At 39.3% G+C, this 26,056-nt stretch overlaps 2 protein-coding genes, 1 long non-coding RNA gene and 1 pseudogene across 11 annotated transcripts in view; 2 read left to right on the plus strand and 2 right to left on the minus strand.

Annotated features, from left to right (window-relative positions):
* The window catches only part of RB1 (RB transcriptional corepressor 1), a 154,311-nt gene extending 139,909 nt beyond the window's left edge, over window positions 1–14,402 (plus strand). Inside the window, exons 23-27 of the mRNA XM_035003391.1 lie at window positions 35–198; window positions 7,382–7,412; window positions 9,691–9,833; window positions 10,350–10,399; window positions 12,507–14,402. Of these exons, the coding sequence (XP_034859282.1) occupies window positions 35–198; window positions 7,382–7,412; window positions 9,691–9,833; window positions 10,350–10,399; window positions 12,507–12,580 (462 nt within the window). The 3' untranslated portion in view covers window positions 12,581–14,402. The remainder of the gene's footprint in view (window positions 1–34; window positions 199–7,381; window positions 7,413–9,690; window positions 9,834–10,349; window positions 10,400–12,506) is intronic.
* On the minus strand, window positions 2,157–3,147 carry LOC118009436 (annotated as a pseudogene).
* Window positions 14,403–19,910: 5,508 nt separating the features above from the next.
* Window positions 19,911–22,874, plus strand: LOC118009439. The gene is made up of 2 exons (XR_004678928.1): window positions 19,911–21,171; window positions 21,275–22,874. It is a non-coding gene; the product is annotated as an uncharacterized LOC118009439 (long non-coding RNA).
* Window positions 20,126–26,056, minus strand: part of RCBTB2 (RCC1 and BTB domain containing protein 2) — a 42,702-nt gene continuing 36,771 nt past the window's right edge. For 8 of the 9 annotated variants that reach the window (XM_035003399.1, XM_035003398.1, XM_035003395.1 and 5 more), the window contains 2 exons: window positions 23,739–23,869; window positions 20,126–21,422 (listed from right to left, as the gene is read on the minus strand). In XM_035003399.1, coding sequence (XP_034859290.1) covers window positions 21,282–21,422; window positions 23,739–23,869 — 272 coding nt within the window. In that variant the 3' untranslated portion in view covers window positions 20,126–21,281. The remainder of the gene's footprint in view (window positions 21,423–23,738; window positions 23,870–26,056) is intronic. The other variant, XM_035003401.1, reaches the window with a different exon arrangement.

Here is a 26,056-nt window from a genome sequence, read left to right on the forward strand (position 1 = left end):
TAAAAAAATAATCTACTTTTTGTTTTTGCCCTAGCCCCCTACCTTGTCACCAATACCTCACATTCCTCGAAGCCCTTACAAGTTTTCTAGTTCACCTTTACGGATTCCTGGGGGGAACATCTATATATCACCCCTGAAGAATCCATATAAAATTTCAGAAGGTGTGCCAACGCCAACAAAAATGACTCCAAGATCAAGGTTTGTGTTTTCTCCTTAGGGAAGGGGCAAAGAGTAAGAGGGTTATTTTGATCCAAGCACAAAAATATAAAGCTTTCTTCACTTAAAAAATATTTATTTATATTAAGTGACATGATAGGAATTTGGCAGGAAAGAAAAATGATCTTTTTACTTAGGTGGGTTTACAAATTTAGTCCTCAACTTTCCTGGTTGCTGGGGTCTGTTCTTTTGTGAACAAAGGACAATTTTTGTAGTAGGTTTAAAATCACTTTCATATTTTTTGTAAGCAGCCAGTCTGCTAAGCAAAGTAGATTACTTTTGGTTAAGAATTTTTATTCTGTAGTTTTATTGAATGTCCTGTAAACTCTGTGAACCTGTTCATCTTGCCTTGTTATAAAAATGTAGATGACTGATTAAATGTAGATGACTGTAAATTAAGTCTTTAGAAGTCCATCCTAATTCTGCCTGCAGCTTCCTTACATTACCTAGAGCAGGTGTCATGTCTACTTCGGAAGGGTGCTGTGGATTAGGGAGATGATGAGTATGAAGCTGTTTTAAATTCCTAGATGAAAGGTTCTGTGCAACTACAAATCATTATATTATCTTCCACATCCAACCACAAGTGCTTTGTGGCTTTGAAGTGCTTCCATTGACTTATTATATGTTATCATGGGCTGTTTGAAACTGACCTTATTTGTACAGAGTGGTAGGCAGATTAGCTAGTACAGTTAATGTCTCATCTCCTCAAATTGTCAGCTCATAGAGTTATACTTAATGGGCAAGAAAAACAGGGACAAGGGGAGATATTAGCCTTTTAGAAAACATTTGTGTGGGGTGTTTAATTATATAAATAATGCGCACTCATGGTAAAAATTTGAAACTCTACAGGAAGAGATAAAGTAGAAAATAATTGGCAAGTGATATAAATCTTCTTGCGCACCCCTGTACCATCTTTTATTTGGTGTTCTTATAGTATCTGTGTACGATATCTACAACTTACATTCTAAGTTGCTAAGATAATACACCATGTATATTTAATTTACACAGTCCCATATTGCCACATGAAAATGTGTACTTAGGTAATGATAACTTGATCCATATTATGCTTACGATGATGGCTACTTGCCAAACTTAGTGAAATCACTTCTCGGTTGAGGTTCTTTAGCAAAAAAAATCATATTCTCAAAATCTTGATAAATCATTGATCAGGCATTAAGAGAGCGTCTTAACATTCTATTTATCCAGCATATTTAGATATTCTGCTTTATCAAATATATATAGAATGATGTCCACTTATCAAGGAATTGGAGTACAATAAAATATATCTACTAGTTCCGTGTGCATATGACCATATCCTTGTTATGTGAGGCTAGTGCTGTTTTTCAGCTTTATTATTAAAAACAATTATATGGTTCACTCATGGCAACCACAAATTCAAAATCTATGATATATACACAAAAAATAAAGAGAAAGATAGCCAAACAAACTCTAGAAACTCATCAATCCCAAAGAAAAAGAGCAAGAGAAAAGGAAAGGAACAGAAAATAACTACAAAAACAACCAGAAAACAAGGAACAAAATGGCATTGAGTACATACCTCTCAATAATAACTTTAAATGTAAATGGCCTAAATGCTCCATTCAAAAGATATAGGGTGGTGGAATGGATAAAAATACAAGACCCTCCTATATGCTGCCTACAAGAAACTCACCTTAGACGTAAAGACACATACAGACTGAAAGTAAAAGGATGGGAAAACATTTACCATGCAAATGGAAGCGCAAAAAAAAAAAAAGCTAGGGTAGCAACACTTACATCAGACAAAATAGACTTATTTATTTATCTATTTATTTATTTATTGGAAATTGACTTTTAATAATGAAGTACAAGGGGGGAAGGGCAGAGGGACTTGTGCCGGGTGGCCAGGCGTCCTGCACCAGGGCCTGGGCTGGCTCCACACAGTGCTGCTGCAGGGGCTGTCACTGCCGCTTGCTGGCCACCTTGCTGGCAAGGTCTTTGGCCTTCTCTGTGGCTGCCGGTGCCATCTCCTCCACCTTCTCCTGGCTTCCTTGGCTGTCTCAACGAGGGTTTTGGAAGGGGCCTCACCTTGCAGCTTGGCCAAGATGTACTCAAGGCCCTTCATAGTCTTGGCCATATTGCTTTTAAACCCGGCAAGACCAAATTCCTGGGCAGCTCAGGAGACACCAGATAAGCTAGAGGAGACCCAGGCTTCCGGGCGGATTGCGGTCCAGCTGCTGTTATCAGCGTTCACACGGTGCACACATCGTTCCTCCACAACCATCAGCCCGGCGTGGTTGATGAACCAGATGAAGGTGGACATGGTCTGGTTCTGCGGGTCCACAATAGAATCCTCCAGGATGTACCCCGAGTGAGCAACATGGGCAGGAAACAGTCGCTCGGCCCAGTGGGGCATCCTATTGGTCTTGGTCAGGACACGCCGGGACAGGAGTTTCTGGTCCGGGGTCACCTCCTGGTGCACTGTGTCTTCCGTCAAGACATGTTTGTTATAGGGATTCGGGTACCGCCGCCAGAAGGCAGTGGACACTTGGTCCCAGGAACTCCGGAGCATGCTCTGGCCCAGGAAATACTTCACCATCGTCCCGGCCAGGGTGGGCTCAGCACCCGTGCAGCATCAGGGCTACGAAGCCGGCAGGGGGGACTCGGAGGTGGGACCGGGGCTCAGCGCACGCCCCGCCAGGCTCGCAGCTCAGTCACCATCACGCCGGGCCCAAGCAGCCGCCAGCGCCATGAGGAGTTGTTGGGCCAGGTGCAACTCCAAAATAGACTTTAAAACAAAGACTGTAACTAGAGACAAAGAAGGGTATTACATAATGATAAAGGGAGCAATCCAACACGAGGATGTAACACTTGTAAGGATCTCCATACCAAACACTAGAGCACCTGAATTCATAAAGCACATATTAATGGATATAAAGAGAGAAATTGATGGTAATACAATAATAGTAAGGGACTTTAACACCCCACTTACATCAATGGATAGATCATTCAGGCAGGAAATCCATAAGGAAACAGTGTCTTTGAATGACACTTTGCAGCAGATGGACATAAGATATATATAGCACATTCAATTCAAAAACAACAGAATACACATTATTCTCAAGTGCACATGGAACATTCTCCAGAAAGGATCACATATGAGGACACAAAACAAGCTTCAATAAATTTAAGAAGATTGAAATCATGCCATGCATCTTTTCCAATCAAGCAGTATGAAACTAGAAATAAATCACAAGAAAAAAACTGGAAAAATCACAAGCATGTGGAGATTAAACAACACGATACTAAACAACCAGTGGGCCAACAAAGAAATCAAAAAAGAAACAAAAAATTCATGGAGAGAAATGAAAATGAAAACAAAATGGTCCAAAATCTTTGGGATGCAGTGAAAGCAGTTCTAAGAGGGAAATATATAGCAATACAGCCCATCTCAGGAAACAAGAAAAAGTTCAAATAACATAACCTTACACCAACAGGAACCAGAAAAAGAAAAACAAAGCCCAAGTTGAGTAGAAGAAAGGAAATAATTAAAGATCAGAACAGAAATGAATGACATAGAGACTAAAAAAATAGTAGAAAAAAATTAATGAAACCAAGAGCTGGCTCTTTGAAAAGATAAACAAAATTGGTTATCCTTTAGCTAGACTCATCAAGAAAAAAAGAGAAAGGACCCAGATAAAATTGGAAAGGAAAGAGAAGTAACAATTGACATCACAGAATTACAAAGGATTATAAGAGACTACTACAAAAAATTGTATGCCAACAAATTGGGCAACCTAGAAGAAATGGATAAATTCCTAGAAATATAGAATTTTCCAAAACTGAATCAGGAAGAAATAGAAAACCTGAACAGACTGATTTTTAGTAATGAAATTGAATCAGTAATAAAAAAAATAAATGTTCAGGCAGGTGCATTCACAGGTGAATTCTACCAGACATTTAAAAAAGAATTAATACTTATTCTCCTCAAACTATTCCAAAAAATAGAAGAGGAGGGAAAGCTTCCAAATGCATTTATAAGGCCAGCATTACCCTGATACCAAAACCGGACAAATACCGCCCCCCCCAAAAAAAAGAAAGAAAGAAAACTACAGGCCAGTATCCCTGATAAACATAGGTGGAAAGATCCTCAACAAAATATTAGCAGACTGCATTCAACAATATATCAAAAATATCATTCACCATGAGCAGGTGGGATTTATTCCAGGGGTGCAAGGGTGGTTCGATATTCACAAATCAGTCAGTGTAATACACCACATCAACAAAACGAAGGATAAAAAATTATATGATCATCTCAATAGATGTAGAAAAAGCATTTGACAAAACTCAGCATCATTCATGATAAAAACTCAACAAAGCAGGTTTACAGGGAACTTACCTCAAGATAATAAAAACCCACAGCTTATCAACATATATCCCACATGATAACATCATGGTGAAAAACTGAGAGCTTTTTCCTTAAGATCAGAAATAAGACAAGGATTTTTACTCTTACCACTCTTATTTAACATAGTACTGAAAGTCCTACCCATAGCAATCAGAGAAGAAAAAAGAATGAGAGGCATCCATATTGGTCAAGAAGTTAAACTGTCACTATTTACAGATGACATGATACTATACATAGAAAATCCTAAAGACTCCACCAAAAAACTACTAGAATAAATGAATTCAGTAAAGTTTCAGGATACAAAATTAATGTACAGAAATCTATTGCATTTCTATACACTAATACTGAAGTAGCAGAAAGAGAAATTAAGAAAACAACACCATTTACAATTGCACCAAAAAGAATAAAATACCTAGGAATAAACTTAACCAAAGAGGCAAAAGACCTGTATCTGAAAACTCTAAAACATTGATGAAAGAAATTGAAGATGACACAAACAAATGCAAAGATATTCAATGTTCATGGATTGGAAGACTTAATATTGCTAAAAGGTCCATGTTTCCCAAAGCAATCTACAGATTCAATGCAATCCCTATCAAAATACCAACAACATTTTTCACAAACTAGAACAAATAATATTAAAATTTGTATGAAACCACAAAAGACCCCAGATAGCCAAAGCAATCTTGAAAAAGAAGAACAAAACTGGAGGTTACCCCAGGTTTCACGATATACCTCAGAGTTGTAGTAATCAAAAGAGCATGGTAGTGGCACAAAAATAAACACAGATCAATGGAACAGAATAGAGAGCCCAGAAATAAACTAATGATTATATGGTCAATTAATCTATGCCAAAGGAGAAGGGGGGAAAGATAGTCTCTTTACTAAATGGTGCTGGGAACACTGGACAGCTACATGTAAAAGAATGAAAATGGACCATCTTTTAATACCATACACGAAAATAAACTCAAAATGGATTAAAGACCTAAATGTGAGACCAGAAATCATAAGACTGTTAGAAGAGATCATAGGCAGTAATTTCTCTGACATCAGCCATGGCAACATTTTTTCTAGTATGTCTTCTAAGGCAAGGGAAACAAAAGCAAAAATAAACAAGTAGAACTACATCAAAATAAAAACCTTCTGAAAAGCAAAGGAAACTATCATCAAAATGAAAAGGCAACCTAATGAATGGGAGAAAATATTTGCAAACCACATATCTGATAAGGAGTTAATTTTCAAAATTTATAAAGAACTCCTATAATGCAATAGCAAATAAACAATCCAATTAAAATGTGAGCAGAAGATCTGAATAGACATTTTTCCAAAGACGACATATGGATGCCAATGGACACATAAAAAGATGCTCAAAATCAGTAATCATCAGGGGAATGCAAATCAAAACCATAGTGAGATATCACACCTATAGAATGACTAGAATAAAAAGGCGAGGTAAGTGTTTGTGAGGATGTGGAGAAAAAGGAACCCTCATACACTGTTGGTGGGAATGTAAATTGCTGCAGCCAACTATAAAAAACAGTGTGGAGGTTCTTCAAAAACTTAAAAATACAAATACCATATGATACAATAATTCCACCATTGGGTATTTACCCAAAGAAAGTGAAAACAATAATTTGAAAAGATATATGCACCCCTATGTTTACTGCAGCATTATTTACAGTATTTAAGATATGGAAGCAACCTGAGTGTCCACTGATGTATGAATGGATAAGGAAGATGTGATATATATATCTAGATATATATACATACACATACATACAAGGGAATACTATGCAGCCACTAAATATATATACACATATATAAAAGGGGATATTATGCAATCATTAAAAAGTTTAAGAGCATGCCATTGGAGACAACATGAATGGACCTAGAGGATATAACACTAAGTGAAATAAGTCAGAGAAAAACAAATACCGTATGATTTAAAAAAGAATAAACAAAAACCAGAATCAGACCTATGAATACGAAGAACAAACTGATGGTTGCCAGAGGGCAGGGTAGGATGGACAATATGGGTGAAGGTTAGTGGGAGATACAGGCTTCCTGTTACGGAATGAATAAGTCATGGGCAATAAGAGGTACAACATAATGAGTAGTGATACTAGTGATAATGGTCAGTGATCCTGCAGTCGTGATGTATGGTGGCAGATGGTGGCTACACTGTGGCGAGCACAGCATAATGTATAAACTTGTTGAATCACTCTGTTGTACACCTGAAACTAATGTAACATTGTGTGTCAGCTATACTCAATTAAAAACAAAAGAACATAAATTATATGGTTCAAACAAGGACAAGCAGAATAATAGATTTCCGATTCTAGGATATATGATAAGTAGACTTTACTATATATCAGTAGAGATCTTAATTAGAATTCTGATTATTAATACTCTAATTTTTTGCTAATTGTTATGTGAGTTTTTAATGAGGAAATGTGAAATTTTAATTGATTACTTACCCATTGATTTACGAAGAATTAAGTATGGGTAAACTTAAAATTTTCCTTTACCTTCTTTAAATGCGGACGGTGGCAGAATACGTTCTTTCAGACATGTAATTCTTTAAAAATCTAAGAGACCAGCTCAGTGTCTGATTAGATTAGCACTGTTAGAATAAGGCCCTAATGACTGTAATTTTGTTGTGGTTCTAGGGTAGAGCAGACCTTTGATTTGGTATTTCTAATAGCTCAGAATGATATATGTTCATCTCTGCACAGTTACATATGATCTTCATTACTAATTTGTATTTTATCTTGACAGAATCTTAGTATCCATTGGTGAATCATTTGGGGTGAGTATTTTCTTTCTATGAAATATAAGGGCATACACTGTAACCATAAAAGAAAGTGCAAATTTCTGTAACTTGAATTGACAAATACTATTATGCAAACACCTCAGCAAGGCATGTTGCATAGAATTTAGAAGATAGATCGATAGCAGACTTATTTTCAAATCAGATTTAATTTCAAGTTATACTCCTAATTGGTGAATTTCAAAGTGGTTTTCTAAACATCCTTTGAGATTATATAATACGTTACATATATTTTTCTAAGCCATCAGTTCCTTGTCACTTGAGCCTCTACGTGGAGCCACTCATTACTCACAAATGGCATCTTGCTTCCCTCAGAACAAGAAGAGAGAGAGGGAAAGAGGGAGGTATAGAGCACAATGGAAATCACAGTCTTTTTGTAACTAATATTGGAAGTGATGTTCTATCACATTTGTCCTACTTTTGTCAGAAGCAAGTCACACTAGGTCCAACCTACACACTCGGGGAAGAGAGGATTGCACGAATGTAAAATCTAGGAGGTGAGGATTAGTGAGACCCATTCTAGAGTCTGCCTACCCCACTGCCCCAAATATAACTAGAGAAAGATAATAGTTTGTATACTAAAAGACTGGGTGTTAAAATGTATGTTACAAATAGTAAATGCTGTGACATTTAGCTCAAGGTAGGCTGCAGCTGTCAGGCTTCACAAAGGACATGTGGAACCACGTAAGTAGGGTTGGATCTGGATACATATAGAGTAGTGGTCCTCAAAATTTCTGCTTGAAATAACCTCTAAAAGAATTGAGAAAATTTTATATGAACTTACATATTTTAAATCTGATAACTAAAAATCTTATCATAAATTTAATACATACACAGGAATCTAGTTTCATATTATATATGTGCTCTAAACTTATTTCCATCAAAACCTGTTTTTGCATTTAATTTTAATTTTTTTTATTTTTACTTTTTTAAAGATTTTATTTATTTATTTGACAGAGACACAGCGAGATAGGGAACACAAGCAGGGGGAGTAGGAGAGGGAGAAGCAGGCTTCCTGCCGAGCAGGGAGGCCAATGTGGGGCTTGATCCCAGGACCCCAGATCGTGACCTGAGCCGAAGGCAGACACTTAATGACTGAGCCACCCAGGCACCCCTGCATTTAATTTTTAGAAAATTACCTCATTTAGGGGCACCTGAGTGGCTCAGTCAGTTGAGCATCTGACTCTTGATTTCCACTCAGGTCCTGATCTCAAGGTTGTGAGATTGAGTCCTGCATCGGGCTCTACACTCAGCTTGGAATCTGCTTGAGATTTTCTCTCTCTGGCTCCCTCTACCCCTCCCCCTGCTCATGAGCACACACAGTCTCTCTCTAAAATAAATAAGTAAATAAAATCTTAAAATTGCCTCATTTAATTTTTGGAAAAGAAAGCTTAATTAGTAAAGCTAAATCTCACTGTCAAATCAGTCAGTCAAATCGGACCTAATTTCTACTGATAGTCTGGTTTCACTTTTTAGTTCAGATGAACATACTCATACACATCCCTGAGGTGACCCCCTCACTCCAGTTCTAAAGTAGATAAATAAGAAATAGAATTTTTCCATGTGCTTGTCCTTGGATGAAATAAGGTATTGTGTCCTCTTTGGTATTTATTACCAAAGCTTTCTTTACTTTGCTGTGACAAGATTCTCCCTCAAGATATATAGATCTCAAATCATCTCTAGTAATAATGATTCGAAATCTTTTGATATTTGATTTAAAAAACTATGAATTAGCATTTCAATAAATACTGTATCAGTAATGGTTTAAAATACATAAACTATATGACTTGTCAACGTAATATCCATAAAGTGAGTCCAAAATTATGATTGACTAGACATTTCACTTCTTATTAGATTCTTGTGATATTCTTTCTGGTTATGCCCTCAAACAAACAAAACCCACAAGGTTCTAGAAAGCCATTCCAACTTTACATGCTTCTGAGAAGTAGCCCTGGTTTTGCGTGTGGGTGAGTTCCAAAAATGAGGAACCAGGATTTTTAGAGTGGTAGTCAGAGTTGTTGGAGGAAGGGAAGGAGCCTCATAGGGAGAGACAGGGAGATATTTAATTGGGGCAGGTTTGGTGTAGTTATACTGATTCTAAGATTTTTCCATATCTCATTTGGTGCAATGAAGCAGAAAATTAAAATGCAGATATTACCTCTGCCTGATTTTTGATACCCCTCAAACTACAATTAAGGGTTGCAACTACAAAATGCTGGTATTAATGATTTAAAATAAATAATTCTGTAATTTGTAGACTTCTGAGAAGTTCCAGAAAATAAATCAGATGGTGTGTAACAGCGACCGTGTGCTCAAAAGAAGTGCTGAAGGCAGCAACCCTCCTAAACCATTGAAAAAACTACGCTTTGATATTGAAGGATCAGATGAAGCAGATGGAAGGTAGGAACAGCTGTTGAATGTTTTTCAGTAGCTGAGCTGGTCCCATGGAGAAGCCAGAGTGCTAGCTCTGCTCCTAACTTCCATCAAACCCTTTTATACCAATTTTATTTGGAAATTGTGAAGATTGCTCAAAAAAATAGGAATATATCCCAAGCTTAACACCATTAAATCACATACTATCTCCTGAAATTCATCGAACATATCAGATATTAACAATCTTGCTATTTTTAATCTTTTTTTATAAAGTCATTAATAAAATTTTGTTATGATTAACATTAGATTTTTAAATGCTTACTCTTGAAAAAAACTACGGTGTTTTATAAGAATCACTGACAAAATGCAAAAGATTATAACTTTGTGATGGTTTGTATTTTAGATGGTTTATAAACCTCTCAAATTAAAAGCTACTCGCTAAGAGTATAAAATAAGTCATTGGAACCACCATAGTTATTGAAAATTTGAGTTTTCCATTTATACATATATATATGAAATATCTTCCTTTTTTTAAATCTGCAGTAAACATCTCCCAGGGGAATCCAAATTTCAACAGAAACTGGCAGAAATGAGTAAGTACTTACCATTTCACCCTACATAAATGAAACCATTGTTTGTATTGCAAAAAGCCTTTGCTTTTTTAAAGGAATAAATACATATAATTCCCTAAATTAGCACACTCGCTTATGCACTTAAAATGTAATCCAATCAAGAATGTACTCTTTACCCACAGACATTTGTGGATTAAATGTATCATGCAAAATGAAGGTCATCTTTACCCTCTCTAAAATCTCTAGTGCAGGAATACTAAGAAGTGAAACCACATTTTCAGCATGAATGGCTGTGGTTAGAAATACCTCAGTAGAGCAAAACTATGATGAGGAACTCTTTAAAAGTGTTGGATACAGGGAAAGGTTTTATAAAATTAGCATATAGGAACATCATCATCCTTATTTGAAGAATAATTTTTTATTCTGTTATTGAACTTCTCTTGTTTCCAAGTTTTAAAACAATGTCAAACAAAAGTTTTCCATTACGGGAAATCAGAATTTTGATAAAGAGCTCCAGATCATTGCCAAATCATTTTCCAAGTTACGCAGAAAATGGGATTCTATCCCAAGCTACTCCAAGACGATACAAGATTAACCCAGGTAGAATAGATGGAAAGTACTTTAAGAAGAAGGCAGACGTATACTGACCACCCCTGGGCTGTCCCAGGGACTGAGCTGTGGTAGCGAGTGTGACTTTTCCTGATGTTTCCTGATCATCTGCTGCCAGACCCACCGACAGGAAAAATAGCTGGCCCTGGGAGAGAAGACAAGTACTTTGGAGATAATAAGATTTAAAACTGTTATTCCTAGGTCATAAGACTTATCAGTAAGAACAATACCAGTTGAAATGTGACTTTTTAAAAAGGGGCTTCTCTAAACATGTGCCCCTAAATACTAAGTATTTAAAGTATAAAGTACTTAAAAGAATGCTTTTGATTTTTTTAAACCATTCCTATGTATATTATTTTGAAGAGAACAATTAACACTAACTATACCAAGGGTTTACATGTTTTGGTTATAACGAATCTCTGTTTGGATTTTACACCAACTGATCCACTTCTGTTTCAACCCTGAAGTAGTTGTGGCATTGCTGCTCAGAACGTGAAAATAGAATGTTTCTGACCAGAATGAGGCCTTGAAAACATTTGGAAGCATTTTGAAGCTCACAAATATGCATTTTACAAGGAGCAGAAAGCTGTAAAAATATGTATGTTTTCTTAGAGAAGAGTTCAGTTGCTGTGATGGGTACATTTTCCAGCTTGCATCGCACTGGGCCGGCCGCGAGGTGAATTCCCGATGCCGATGCCTGGCTGGAGTTCAGGGCCTGGATGCGGCTGCAAACTGGAGGGAAGCAGCAGGAGTTTAAACCCCTAGGGCTGAGGAATCCTTCACTTTTCCTCAAAGGATGGCATTCAAAAACGGCCATCCCACAGTGCTAGATTGGGCAGAGGGGGAGGACTTAGAATTCGTCTTTGCTTTCTTTTCCAAGTGTGAATTTGCGCTACTTTGAAATGAGGAGCTTCTGCCTACCACTAAAGTCAAGTTAAGAATTTTTAAATAACTTAAAAGAAGTTTTCTGATTTTGTCTATGTTGTAATTAATACTGTACTTATACGATGTTCCCGTCGAAATTAAGTGAGCCGTGAGCTGATGCCTTTGCAAGGCATCCCCAAGCACAAGGGGATTGCTTGCGTTCGGAAGAGTACCACTCCCTTCAGCGGACCATTCTGGGCCAGTCCGGCGTTCTGCTCTGCCCCAGGGCCAAACTCAACCTCAGCATCTCTGCTGCAGTGGTCTGCAAAGTTGGGCACACGTGGGAGTATATGAGGCCGCCTTTGGGGTACATAGAGAAAATACTAGAATCTCTATTTTTATCTCATCTGTTGTTCGTGTTTGTTTGGGCTATGTGTGTTTTATAATTTAGACACAAACGTAAATGGTATGCATATACACAGACAAGTTTAGTGGTACATGCTTGGAAAAGAATTCATGATGAAAAATTTGGAAGCCACTGCTTTGCCAGGCCCTGAACTCCTTCGATTTGGCACAAGAGTAACCTTTATGGCAGCCCTTTGTCAACTTACCTAGCGCCATCAGTGCTATTGACATTTCTTCATCCTCTTTCCAGCATCTACCCGAACACGAATGCAGAAGCAGAAAATGAACGATAGCATGGATACCTCAAACAGGGAAGAAAAATGAGGGTCCTATGACCCCCGTGGGCACCGAGTACACCTCTGGCCTCATGGTCTCTCACAGATCCCACTGTGTGACTCTCCCAGGTTCTGTTTACGGCCGCATTGAATACCTATCTTCAGCTCTTCTGGTGGATGTCCAGTGCGCACACGGGCTTGCGTGTGGTGTGCGTGCAGGGGATTCCTAAGCCACTTGCAATGTCGTAGTCGGTAGAATATACTTGTTATTGCACAAGATTAAAAATCTTGTGTAAATACTGCCATTTAAATTTGTAGTGGATGTTTCCATTTCCAAAGTATAATTGCTCTGCTCTACAAATGGGGAGGATGCCCTGGGAGTGGCGGTCCGAACAACCCAGGCCTATTTGAGTACTTTGTCTTTTCTTGTGGCATGTATGTGATGTTTGCTATTATTTTTATTAATTTATATTTATATATTTTTTTTAATTTAACACGAACGCCCTTAGAATATGTGTCCTGTCTTCCAAATGCAATTTGGCTGACTACTCCCCCTTCACCCAAATGATCCTGAACTCTTCTGCTAAAACAGATATTAGAAACTAGAAAAAAAAAATCACTAATTTTTACACATTAGATTTTAGTTTACTAATGGAATCTGATGTACTGTGTGCTTGTTTTATAAATTTTAGTTTTTAAACACAAGCAGAAAACAAAGTATAAACAAATGATGTTGTCATACTACTGATACAGATTTCATACCTCAGGACTTGTAAGAATTTATTGATTCTTTTCTTCATCCAACTCATGCTTTAAAAATGAGGGTTATTAATAGTACTCTTGGTTTTAATACCATTCAGATCACTGAATTCAGGAAGTAACCATCTAGTACTTGGAAAATCAAGTGTTCAGCTAGAGCTTTGCTAGAGAGGGCCCTAAGACAGTATATCCCAAGTGCACTTTCTAATGTTTCTGGGTCCTGAAGAATCAAGATATAAAACAATTTCATTCCACAAACAGACTGTTAACTATAGGAGCCTTAATTTTTCTTTCTTAGAGGTTTGTCTAATTGCATCTCAGCAATTATTCTGCCCTCCTAAATTTGGGAAGGGGTGTTTTCTCTGGAATTGTACATGTCTTCCATGTATCTTTTGAACTGGCAGTTGTCTATTTATCTTTTATTTTTTTAAGTCAGTATGGTCTAACACTGGCATATTCAAAGCCACATCATTTCTACTCGAAAATTGCAAGTAATCAAAGGTCTTTGGGTTAGGCATTCATGTTTCTATCTGGTTTTGTGCAAAAGCTTCAAATGAAAACAGCTGTGTTAGAAAAAGAGGCGCTTTCCCCTGACACCTAAAGGTGTATTTAAACTATCTTGTGTGATTAACTTATTTAGAGATGGTATAATTTAAAGTAGGTGATATTTAAGGTAGCATCAGCTAGCTTTTAGGAAAATCACTTTGTCTAAACTCAGAGTTCTTTTTAAAAAGAAATCTGGTCTTGTTAGAAAATGAAATTTTATTTTGTGCTCAGTTAAGTTTCAAACTTATTTTTGGCAGTTATAACAAGGCACTAGGAAACTTTCTCCCATTTCTTCATTAATTTTTGCATGAATATCATAAAAATCAGTTAGCTTTTAGGTCAAGAGCTACCATATTTCTGGATTTTTTGCTAATGAAAGCTCATGTTAGAGTTAGTGCCAGAATTTTAAAAACTTCAGAGATCCTGTATTGAGATTTCTTACATAAGGCTTCAGATACTGCTTTATCGCTTTTTTGTATTGGTTAAAACTGTACATTTAAAATTGCTATGTTACTATTTTCTACAGTTAATAGTTTGTCTATTTTAAAATAAATTAGTTGCTAAGAGTCTTAATGGTCTGATATATTCTTTGTATCAAGTGCCTTAATATTCTCCTCTATATCTGAGTTCTCTCCTGGTGTCTCATCCATTCTTAACCTTTAATTGGCTTCATATGCTGATGATCCCCAAATTTATTTCCCAGCCTGACCTCTTCATGGAGGTCAGAGCCCTCATAGCCAAGAGAACTCTTGAGTCTCACTCTCTTCCCTCACCCCCTGAATTCTCAAAATAGAAACCAAAATCAAACAAAAGTACCTTGTTTCTGCCCTAGTCTTTCCCAATTTTACCAACCACTTACTTGGTCAAGCCAAAACCCTAAGATTAGTCATTTACCTGCTTTTGTTGAGACGACTGTTTTAGACGTCTAACTGGTCTCCATGTTCCCTCTTTCCTCTTTACCTTTCAGCTTAAGAGCAAAAATGATCCCTTTAATATATAAATGGATTCACATTGCTACTCAGGTATTTAAACTCCTTACCATGGCCTGGGAAGTGTCCTCTCTCTGCTTCTGCATCCTCCTCTCATGCTACTTTCTCCCTGCTCACTGTGCGTTAGCCATGCTGACCTTTCCTCACAACCCTCTCCCTACCTCAGGCTTTTATACTTGCTGTTCCTTCTGTCTGGAGTGCTCTTCCCCCATACGTTTGCATAGGTGCTTCCTTCCAGTCTTTCAGGGCTCATCAGCTCAGAGGCCTGCCTTGACCACACAAGCTAAAACCCTTACTCTGTATCATCATGTTATTCTCCTTCAAAAGTGTAACAGTGTTTATCACCTTCAGAAATTGCCTTAACATGCCTATTTTTTTTTCAGATAGAATTATAAGGCTTATTTATTAAATATGTCTCAAAGGATACATTCATAAAACAGAAATTGCATTCATGATTCTGCAGAAAGGACTTTCACATTCATTGATTAATTCAACAATTTTTGAGCACATACTCTATGGTAATTATTTTAGATGAACATACATTAGACTTCCAAATAGCTCATTCTTTTTGCCAATATTAGGCATTAATCTTTCTTGAACACTGGGTATGGGCATAACCAGCTGCTACCGCTAATGTTAGATCTGCCTTAACATGCCTATTGCCTGTCTACTCATCCCTGCATCAACCTCCCTCCTCAGATGGGAAGCATCACTTTGGCTGATCTCAGAGCTCTAGCACCTAGAAGAAGCCCCTATGTAGTCAAAAAAAAAAAAAAAAAAAGAATGTATTTTGCATATTTTTCCAAGTATATGGAAACAAATAATAAATATTCTCTTCCTCTTTTAATATGTCATGTACTGAGTACCTACCATGTTCCAGGCACAGCTCTAAATGCGAGGGATACAGCAATGGGTAAATAAACCTAAGATCCCTATCTCTGTGGAGCTTCCCATCTAATTGTAGTTTCAGGGACAGGGAGCAAGTGAATAAACAATAGTGTGTCTGATTGTATTAAGTGCTGTGCAGAAAAACATATCAAGAAGGATAAGGAGTGCTGATCAGAAAGGAATTTAAGAATGTAAAATAGGGTGGTCAGGGAGAGACTTCCTGAGATGACCTTTGAGCAAAGCCTGGAAAAGGCCAGGGAGTAAGTCGTACAATGACGGGAAAACAGCCCACAGAGCAGAAAAGCCAGTGCTTGGAGGTAGCAATATGCCTGTGTGCTTGAGGAATGATAATAGCACATCCGAGAAACAGAGACAGTTGTGAGACAAAGAGTGGGGAAGCAAGAATCTGTTCATCTCATGCAAAGTGTGTGTGTGTGTATATATATATATTTTTTTTTAAAGATTTTATTTATTTGACAGAGAGGGAGACAGCGAGAGAGGGAACACAAGCAGGGGGAGTGGGAGAGGGAGAAGCAGGCTTCCCGCAGAGCAGGGAGCCCGATGTGGGGCTCGATCCCAGGACCCTGGGATCATGACCTGAGCAGAAGGTAGACGCCCAACGACTGAGCCACCCAGACACCCTACAAAGTGTATGTATTAAAGGCCTTTCCTCCCAAACATCCCATATAGATATAGATATCACGAGTCCACAGTCTTTTATCTGCAATTCTGAAATCTAAAAAGCTTAAAAACCCAAGTGGTCTGTGTATTTGGTGACAAAAGTCAACGTGCATCAAAAGCGTATCTAAACTGACATAGAGCTGTTTACAGCCTTTATCCCATTTAGTAGGAATATTCTTGTTTCACTACAAAAATATTAATACATTGATTTTGGGAATCTAACCTAGGCCCTACTCAGGTATTACATATTACGCGGTATGTACCATAGGTACTAAACTCCAAAAAAAAGTATGAAACGTATCTGGTACCAAGGGTGTCAGATAAGGGAATACCTCGAATTTAAGTAATATGATTTCTCAAAAACAGAGTGGAAAGTGAAATTGTCTCCTCCCAGAACGGTAGCCTGTTTGTTTCTGAAGGAAGCAAAGCAAAGAGCTTAGGGCCGGAAAAGCAGCAAGCATACCTCAGCGGACTGTATTTTTGTTGGGTGGGGATCTTACATGAAATGCATCTCTTAGGGCAAGGCAAAATCAAGCAGCCTTTATGACACTACAAGTTTTTAGTCTGGATGATAGAAAATTAATCACTTCCAGAGATTTAGCATTCTAGCAGTTAAAGCTCTTTATAGGAAAAAGGACAAGTTCAAATTCATTTATTTATTTACTCCTCATTACAGTTTTCAGGTGCAAATGGGAGAAAAACCCTATCTACTAGTTCTATGGCCATCTGGATGATTTCAAAGAAACTTGCCCGTCAAAGCATCTTTTTGTTCCTCATTTTTGGGCTGGTGTCCATGGCATTAGTAATGATTCATTCAGTAGAATTTTCCTTTGGACTAAATACGTATTTTACAGGACAACAGGAAACTTTGCCTTTAGAAATAACAAATTTCTACCACAAGTATAGCATGTGAGATAGAAATATATCTTGGTAACGCAGTATCCTGTCTGAACGGAATTAAAACAAGCTCTTTTAATATGAAGCTGGGTATTCTCGGGAATCTTCTTCTGTGTTTGTTATTTTGGGGGTATACTTATATACTAGCGCTGGCATATAAGATAATGACAATTTAATATGAAAGTTAAATTTATGCCACAGACCAACCTCACTTATTTCCTCAACAGAAAATGTCATTTCAACAGAATTGAGTGAGAGGAAATCAGTATGGTTTATGTGTTTATGCTTTGGCAAAGACTGAATTAAAAATAACAGGTATGATTTTTCATTTTTCTTTGCAATTTTCCCTCACCGTCTGTTGTAATATTAGCATGGGGAGGGCTAATAAGATAGACCAAAGAAACCCAAAACAAAAAAGACAAGACTATGTAGTTTATCGTTGTTTCTTTTCATTATCACCGCTCAGGAATCCTGCCTCTAAATAGAAACCATGTTTGGTCCAGAATGACTGGCAATTTCTTCAGGTCTCAGCTGAAGAACATTAACCTTTAGGGGGTTTTTTTGGTTTTTTTTGTTTTTTTAATATTTTATGTATTTGACAGAGAGAGACACAGCGAGAGAGGGAACACAAGCAGGGGGAGTGGGAGAGGGAGAAGCAGGCTCTCCGTGGAGCAGGGAGCCCGATGTGGGGCTCGATCCCAGGACCCTGAGATCATGACCCAAGCCGAAGGCAGACGCCCAACGACTGAGCCACCCAGGCGCCCCCATTAACCTTTAGTTTTAAAAAGCATTAAATGATATCTTCACAAACCTCTATCAGCGGGTGACGGTATTCCTATAAAACCTTAACCCTTCTCTGTGTAAGCTGTATTGGAATTATACCAGAAGCACTAAATCATTGAACTTCCTTGTGTGAGCAGAGAGGAAACAGAACTTGAGGATAGAAAAACCTAAGATGAATTTATGTAGGATAAAGAATTCGTTAATCTCTGATGCAGTGTCATTATGATGAAAAATGTACCTTTTCCCTCACGTATCCCTAACTGAACAGCAAGGTTTCTGGGGCTCTACAAACACTCATCTGTTAGAAAGAAAGTGTTGTGATCCTTCATATAGGAGTGTTGATGGCAAGCCTATCCTCAAAGACCATAGAGAAAGGAATGTATTCTTCAGGGATGTATCCATGGGACTCATCTGTCATCTCTCAGCTGGCCTAATTAGCCCTTTCTTGTGTGGAGTCCCAGATTTTAAGGGTTAAATAGTGGCTTTCATACTTGGCTAAACATCAAAATTACTTGGGGAGTTTTTTAAATATACTGAATTAGAATCCTTAAATCTGTATTTTGTAAAAGTTCCATAGATCATTCTATTGTACACAGAGATAAGAATGGAGAGATATAGCAGTGCAAATCTACACATAGCAAAGCTTAGAAAATCTGGGTAAAAGTCCATCCAGCCCTTTTGAGGAACTGGTACTCTGGAAGCATGGCTATTGACTCTGTGGTGTTCAGGAAAGGGCAGGCCATTTCTCATGCCTAAATAACCTTAGCTGTTCCCTTTGAGTGTTCCAATTTTTTTTCTAAAATTTTATTTATTTATTTGACAGCACGAGCAGGGGGAGGAGCAGGGGGAGAGGGAGAAGCAGACTCTCCACCAAGCAGGGAGCCCGATGCGGGGCTTGATCCCAAGACCCCGGATCATGACCTGAGGCGAAGGCAGATGCTTAACCAACTGAGCCACCCAGACGCCCCGAGTGTTCCAATTTTTACGTGAAATGATTTTATAAAAGAAAGAGGCATCAAGAAGCTTCAGAAGACCCTGTCAGAAATAGACAAGAAAGGAAGAGGTTTCGGAAGAGCTCATGAGGATGGAAAGGCATCAGTCAGTGGCACAGGAGGCTGAGCGGGGCAGCGCCAGCAACGCAGCCTGCAGCTGTCCAACAGCCCGAGCGGATAGCTGTGGCCAGTCCCACGTCGGAATGTTTCTCTGGTAGATAAAATAGCACATCTAGCAAATAATGAAAACAAATGGTATATATGGCTGACTTAAAATAACAAATAACTGAATAAGACTACATAATTCTAAAAACAGGATTCTGATTTAGAACTAGAGACATCCAGGCCACTTTGCCCCTACCAGCTAAGGTCTGCAAAAACAGATAAAAAGGAACTAAGGATTCAAAAGTGACCTCACCGGGGGGGGTTCTGGGTGGCCCAGTCAGTCAAGTGTCTGCCTTCGGCTCAGGTCATGATCCTGGGGTCCTGGGCTCGAGCCCCATGTGGTCAGGCTCCCTGCTTAGTGGGGAGTCTGTTTCTCCCTCTCCCTCTGCCTCTCCGCCCGCTTGTGCGTCCATGGGTGCTCTCTTTCAAATAAAATCTTTAAAAAACAAAAACAAGGGACGCCTGGGTGGCTCAGTCGCTGAGCGTCTGCCTTCAGCTCAGGTCATGGTCCCAGGGTCCTGGGATCGAGCCCCACATCGGGCTCCCTGCTCCGAGGGAAGCCTGCTTCTCCCTCTCCTACTCCCCCTGCTCGTGTTCCCTCTTTCGCTGTGTCTCTCTGTCAAATAAATAAATAAAATCTTTAAAAAAATAAAAAACAAAAAAACAAAAAACAAAAACACAAGTGACCTCACCAATAAAGAGCAGTCACGTTTAATAATATGAACAGTAATTATGTTATGTGCCATTTATGTTTTAGGGTGGGCTTTGCTATGATACCTTATCTGCGTAGCTGCTTCCAAAAATAAGCTTTTATCAAATGGGTTTTTGTAAGTGATGTCAGGTTGATATAATTTTGCTGCTGCTTAGGGATTAAAAAACCACACATTTGTCCTATTATCTGCAAATAAACACTTTATTATCAAATAGTTCAGCATCAGAACAAGGTTTCTAATTCCAAAAGAGTTTTCTTTACATAATATATTGTGAAACACGTATCATATTGTGAAACCACGTATTAGAGGAATCTGACACTACATCCTACATCCCGTTCCAGTTTCTCTCTTGCAGTTGGGTAACTTGTTTTGATCTAAAAAGTATAAATTTATCTCGTTCTTGTTAATGCTGTCCATGAAATTTAAGTGTGAGATCCTTTTCAGCTAGCACTTTATAATTATTCTGTGCCAGGTTAAGAGAACTGTTTTATAGGGACATAAAAGTCAACTACAAGAGAAACGCATAATCATTTTTACTTACACAGGCAAACCTCTCTTAACACAAAAGGGAAAGACATAATGCAATTATGTAAGGCAGATGAGCCCAGAAATAACATTCATTCAGAGACAGGACTTCATATTCAATAATCCCATATGAGAAATTAATGACTCAGAGTAAGCAGAAAATTAAAATTAGCCCTTGGGACTCTGACAGTTAATTGCCAAGGCTGTCTGTGGACTTTAATTAATGCTCATAGTTAGTCACTATGACTCAGAACCAGTTACCAGAAGAATATGAACCTCACTAGTTACAGGCTATTTCAAATTTGTTTTTGTGCAAGTTATCCCTTCATCCAGTATCCCACAAATAAAGCTGTTCTAAGGGCATACTTCAGATTTCTAAGAAATTAACTGAGTGCCTACCGGGTATGGAAGGCGCCGTGCTGGATGCTGACAATATGTTATGACAGCATTCCTTGTCAAGCTCTCTGTGTGATACCAGCTTTTGGAAGAATGAAAATTTGGCTAGAATAGCATATACTTAGACCAATGTACCAAAAGTGTCCGACTTAAGTGACTCGAAAGAGGAAATGGTAAATAAGACGTTTCAGTTTTTTTCCCTTGGGCTTAGTCACATCTGATCAGAGCACTGACTGCTTTCTACCGGCAACTTCAGACTTGAGCTGATGGGGCAGACGTCTGACCACCGCCTTCTTTTGACAGAAGGTAAGTATTCAGCCAAGGGTAGCTCGTCATAAATACTATTAAGGAGAAGTTATCCTCTGGCTTTTGCAGGGAAAATGGAAATGCTAAAAATTATTTCTTGCAGGTGAGGATCAATTTTTAAAGGCTCCAACTCTGCTTGCTTTGCTGATAAAGTTCTTGAGAAGATCATGGTCCATTTCTGCAAAGCCTGAAGTCTGTGTTACTACAGTCAAATGGTTTATGCAAAACCTGAAGCAGAATTCTTCTAAATCCTAGGAATAACAACAAAAAATGTTTTAACAAATTTGTATATCCCAATGCAATGCAACATCGCATGAAAACTCCTAAGACACAGGAAGGAAAAAGGATTTGAGAGCCAAGAGGAAGAAATGTTGGTAGAGCAATACCTAAAGAACAGTTCTAAAACTGTGCAGCTAATGTGAATCTATGCTTGTAAAAATTTAAATAACACAGAGTAAAATATCCAAGTTCCTTCATGCCAGCCCACGCAAAGAATCTTTTTCTTCTCAGAGATAGGCACGATGTGTATGAATTCTGTACCTTCCTCTTGAGACAGTATTTGCATTGTTCATCCCGTTTGCAGTATTTGTTAAAATACTCCACTTTTATATTCTCCTGGAGGAGCTGAAAGGTTTCTGCCTGAAAAGGGTTTCCACTCTGTGTTAGGCATACCCTCAGCACTAGGCGTAAGGTTGTGAGCGAAACAAGGTCCCTGCCATTCCTCAAGGAGCTCACTTTCTAGAAGACAGAGGGCCGGAAGGTAACCACACAGATAATTCACATAAATAGGGACTATGAGGAAGTCTTGAAAATGAAGCCTAGTTCAGGTGGAAACACCGTGTGCCCACTACCTCATCACTTGGGAGAGAGCCCGCCAGCCCCCAGGACTCCCCCCGTGACTTCAAGAAACTTGAGGAAAGACTGCAGAGGCGATGCCTAGCCATGAAGCATTGTGCATGTTTTCGGGCCCAATATATGATTAGGTTGATGAAAGACATTCACTATGCTTTTAAATGTGAAGGTTTCAAGGTGGGTTAAGATTTTTTTTAAATGTTAGGTGAAAAAAATCCAGTTTAGAGAAATCTACATCATGTGACCTAGGGAAAAACAGAAGGAGCTGTATGAAAATGTTAATGTTCTCTGGCTGATGAGTCATCTTCTTCCTCCTTTTTATGTTTTCCAAATTTTCTTTAATAAGCATATTTATTTATATAAGCAGAAAAGAAGTTATAAGCTTTTTTCTGCCCACCACTAAATGTTCCTGTTTTTTGACCAAAGGAGAGGATATCCTAATAACAGAAGGAAATCGACTCCAAGAAGTATGGCCTGCTTCCTAAAGATTTAGCTCTAAGTCAGGTTTTCCTTTCTTTATTATCAAAACAATACACGGTCACTGTAGAAAGTTCAGAAAAAAAACAAGCAAAGATAGGAAATAAAAATCATCCATAATCCCACCATTCAAAGATGGCCTTTGACAGTCTTTTTTCTCTATGTCGATAATGAATCTCAGTCTTTTTAAATTCAGCTACTTATAATAAAAAACAAAAATAGGGGCATCATTTTTCAATTAATACACTGTGAGTAGCTATATAATTTCATAGTATTAACATTCTACAGTTGAAACAATCCTCCACTGTTCCTGTTGGCTTTTTCTAATTTTTCAAAATTATAAACAGTGCTGCAATAAACATCTTTGAAGCTAAGTCTCTGTCCGAATCCATGATCACTTCCTTACGATAAATTCCTACAAGGGAATTCCTTAAAGAACTGCCCCCCCCCTTTTTTTTTAAAGATTTTACTTATTTATTTGAGAGAGAGAGAATGAGAGAGAGCACATGAGAGGGGGGAGGGCCAGAGGGAGAAGCAGACTCCCTGCCGAGCAGGGAGCCCGATGCGGGACTCGATCCAGGGACTCCAGGATCATGACCTTAGCCGAAGGCAGTCGCTTAACCGACTGAGCCACCCAGGCACCCAAGAACTGCCCCTTTAAAGCTCTCAGTACACTTGGTACCGATGACCCCTGACACGACTGCCCCAGTTCACACCCTCAGCGGCTGTTCAGGAGAACATCCATCATGCTGAGCCTGCATTATCTCTTAAGATTATGTTTCCCCGTGTCACAGGTGAACAATTATACCTTGTTTTCACTTATATTTTCCATTTATTCATAAGCCCATTTTGTTCTTGGTCCATTTATTTCCATCAAACTGTCATGTTTTCTTTCTGTTTTCCAAGAACTCTGCATTAACTATGGTAAACATGCTTCATGATATGTTGCAGATATTTTCCCCAGTGTATCATTTACTTTCTAATTTTCTCGGTGGCATTTTTGGTGTATAGACTTTTTTTTTCTTTCTGAAATTAGATCTATCAATCCTTTCCTATGGCTTCTGCCTGGGAGAGCTACCCTAACAATATATAAATGTTCACTTTTTCTGGTACTTCTGGTTACTTCACTTGTTTACATTAAATCTTTAATCTCTTAGAGTTGATTCGAGTTTAATGTATGAGGTAAACACCTAACATTTTCCCAGAAGGTCAGCTAGTCGAAAGCATGCTTTGCTGACCTGAGCATCGTACTTCACGGCAGCCGAAAGCAGAGCGATGGCATTCTCCTCACAGATTCCTTGCTTGATAGTTTGCTGGCAGAGCTTTTTCAAACGATTTTCTCTATAAAATGTAGCCAAATCTAGCAACCCTGGTGGGAAGAGATGTTTATTAGGGGGAGTGATTTCAAGCATCCTGCTTCAACTCGCTCCGCCCTTCAGAGAGCATACTTGAACATAAGCCTTGGGGAAGAGCCGTGTATGTTCAGACTCACGCTGACTTCCATCCTGAGCGTGGCTCCACCTGGGAATGCGGCCGAACCGAGCAAACACAACCCGCAAACGAGCAGCCGCGGAAAAGCAGGCGCACAGTGAAAATGGCCTGAATATTTTTCCTAGACAGGCTGCTGGGATTGTCCCTCCCCCTGCATTATGACCTGTCCTCCTGGGTCATTTCCCTCAGCACATGCACATGCTTAAACAGTGCCCATAATTTTACGGAAGAAAAAAGAGAAACCTTTCATGGATACATGTGCCTCCCATCCGTCTCCCCCATTTCTCTGCAAACCTGGGAAACATCCTCTCTGTCTGCTGCCTCCATGTTCTCATTTCCCATTCTCCCCCGAAGCCATTCCAGCAGAATCCCATCCCCTCGACGCCCCGATGCCATCAATGCTTCCATGGAGCCAGACCCAAGGGGTTGTTCTCCAGTTCCGTCTCACTCAACATTTACACCCAGTTCCATGTGGCTGGTGACACTCGTCTTCTTGAAACACTGTGTTACTTGCTGCTGTTTTTCTTCTCCCTAATTCTCTTCAGTCTCTTGGCTGGGCCATTCTTCCTAACTTCCCAATGTTTGAGCGCCCCAGGGTTCAATCCTCAGTGACCTCCAGCACCAACCCCCTGCCCCCCAGCTTAAAATGCCATCTAATACATACTGATGATTCCTGCTGTATTCTCTGTCGCCTACTTTCACATCAGTCACTGCAGAGAGAGAAACCTATGTAAGCCAGGGATATGGCTCTCTAAATCTCCATGAGAGCATTTGTTAATCAGCATAAAGAACGCCAGAAATACTTTGTCATTATGAAAGGCGTGGTGTTTGGCTAGGAGGCCTGGCCAGAAATACTGGAGGCTCCTCCTGCCCCCGCGTGAATGGGACGAAGCAGCAGGAGACCGGCAGTGCCCGCTCTCGGAGAGCCACACTTGCTAGGTCTACACTCAGGCCTGGCTTGCCGCCTGATCAAAAGCTTAGCTGTATCCTCTACTAGAAAAGGGTCACCTCTACTGCAGGCTAACCTTTCGTGCAAGGTGCTTCACAGAGGCCTAAAGCACGAAGAGCCAGGATTTCATCAATCTGACAACATCAACTGTTTCTCCATCTCTCTGCTACTAAGTTGTGTGCATGTGGGAGGCCTGGGCTGGAAGCTTGTTTTCATTGTAACATGACCAATACTATCAAAATTATAGAAGAAGGGCCTATCGCCCCATGGAGGAATTGAAATCTTTTGAAATCTTGAGAGCTATGATGGCTCAATTGTTTTTGGTCAGTTCTCCAAAACTCCCAAATTCCTATCTATAGCCCCACACCCTCCTGAGCTTCAGAATCACAGAAATGCTGCCCTCAGAAAAGACCCTGTCCTGAGCCCCAGCTCAAAACAGCCCGGATCTGCACCTCCTCCAGGCACAACCCTCCCCACAGTGGCCAGGGAGCCACGCACCTACTCCTAGACCACACTGGGATCACAGGGGACTCTGGAATTCCCTATCTAATTGGCCCTGAGGCCACATATGTGGATATTCCCTCCCCTCCAGACCACACCACCAGTGCACAGATGCCCAGCCCCAGCAGGAAGGGGGTGGATGGAGCTTGTATGCGCCGGCTGGGAGGCCCACACACCCCTTGCAATGCAGGGTGTAGCTGGTGGTGGGTAAAGAAAGATGGCCGGCCGCAAGCTGGAGGCCTGAGGTCTGTGCTTCCTGTGCATTCCCGCGAGGAACTCTAAGGAGTCCTAAAATCCTCAATTCCAACTAAAACTCCAGCCTGGCCTTTCAGTTCTCAATAAAGGTATATTTTTCAAAGTATGAGGATTGAACATATTTCAACTGACACATATAACTTTGAACTTTTATACAAATGTACAGGGGCCTTTATCTGGACTCCCACCCAGGGCCCTGCAAATGTTGGGAGTGGGCCTATAAAAAGAACTGCCATGCAGATGTCTAAGAAGCAACTCAAACTCCTTTGACTTTTCAAACTCAAGGGCAAAACCTGTTGCTTTCCATCTTCCTCATCTTAAGTGAATGATATTTCCATTAACCCAGCTACTCAGGCCGAA

This window comes from Mirounga leonina, unplaced genomic scaffold (genome assembly GCF_011800145.1).
Source record: "Mirounga leonina isolate KUSES-001 unplaced genomic scaffold, KU_Mleo_1.0 Mir_127, whole genome shotgun sequence".
In the NCBI taxonomy this organism is placed as follows: Eukaryota; Metazoa; Chordata; class Mammalia; order Carnivora; family Phocidae; genus Mirounga; species Mirounga leonina.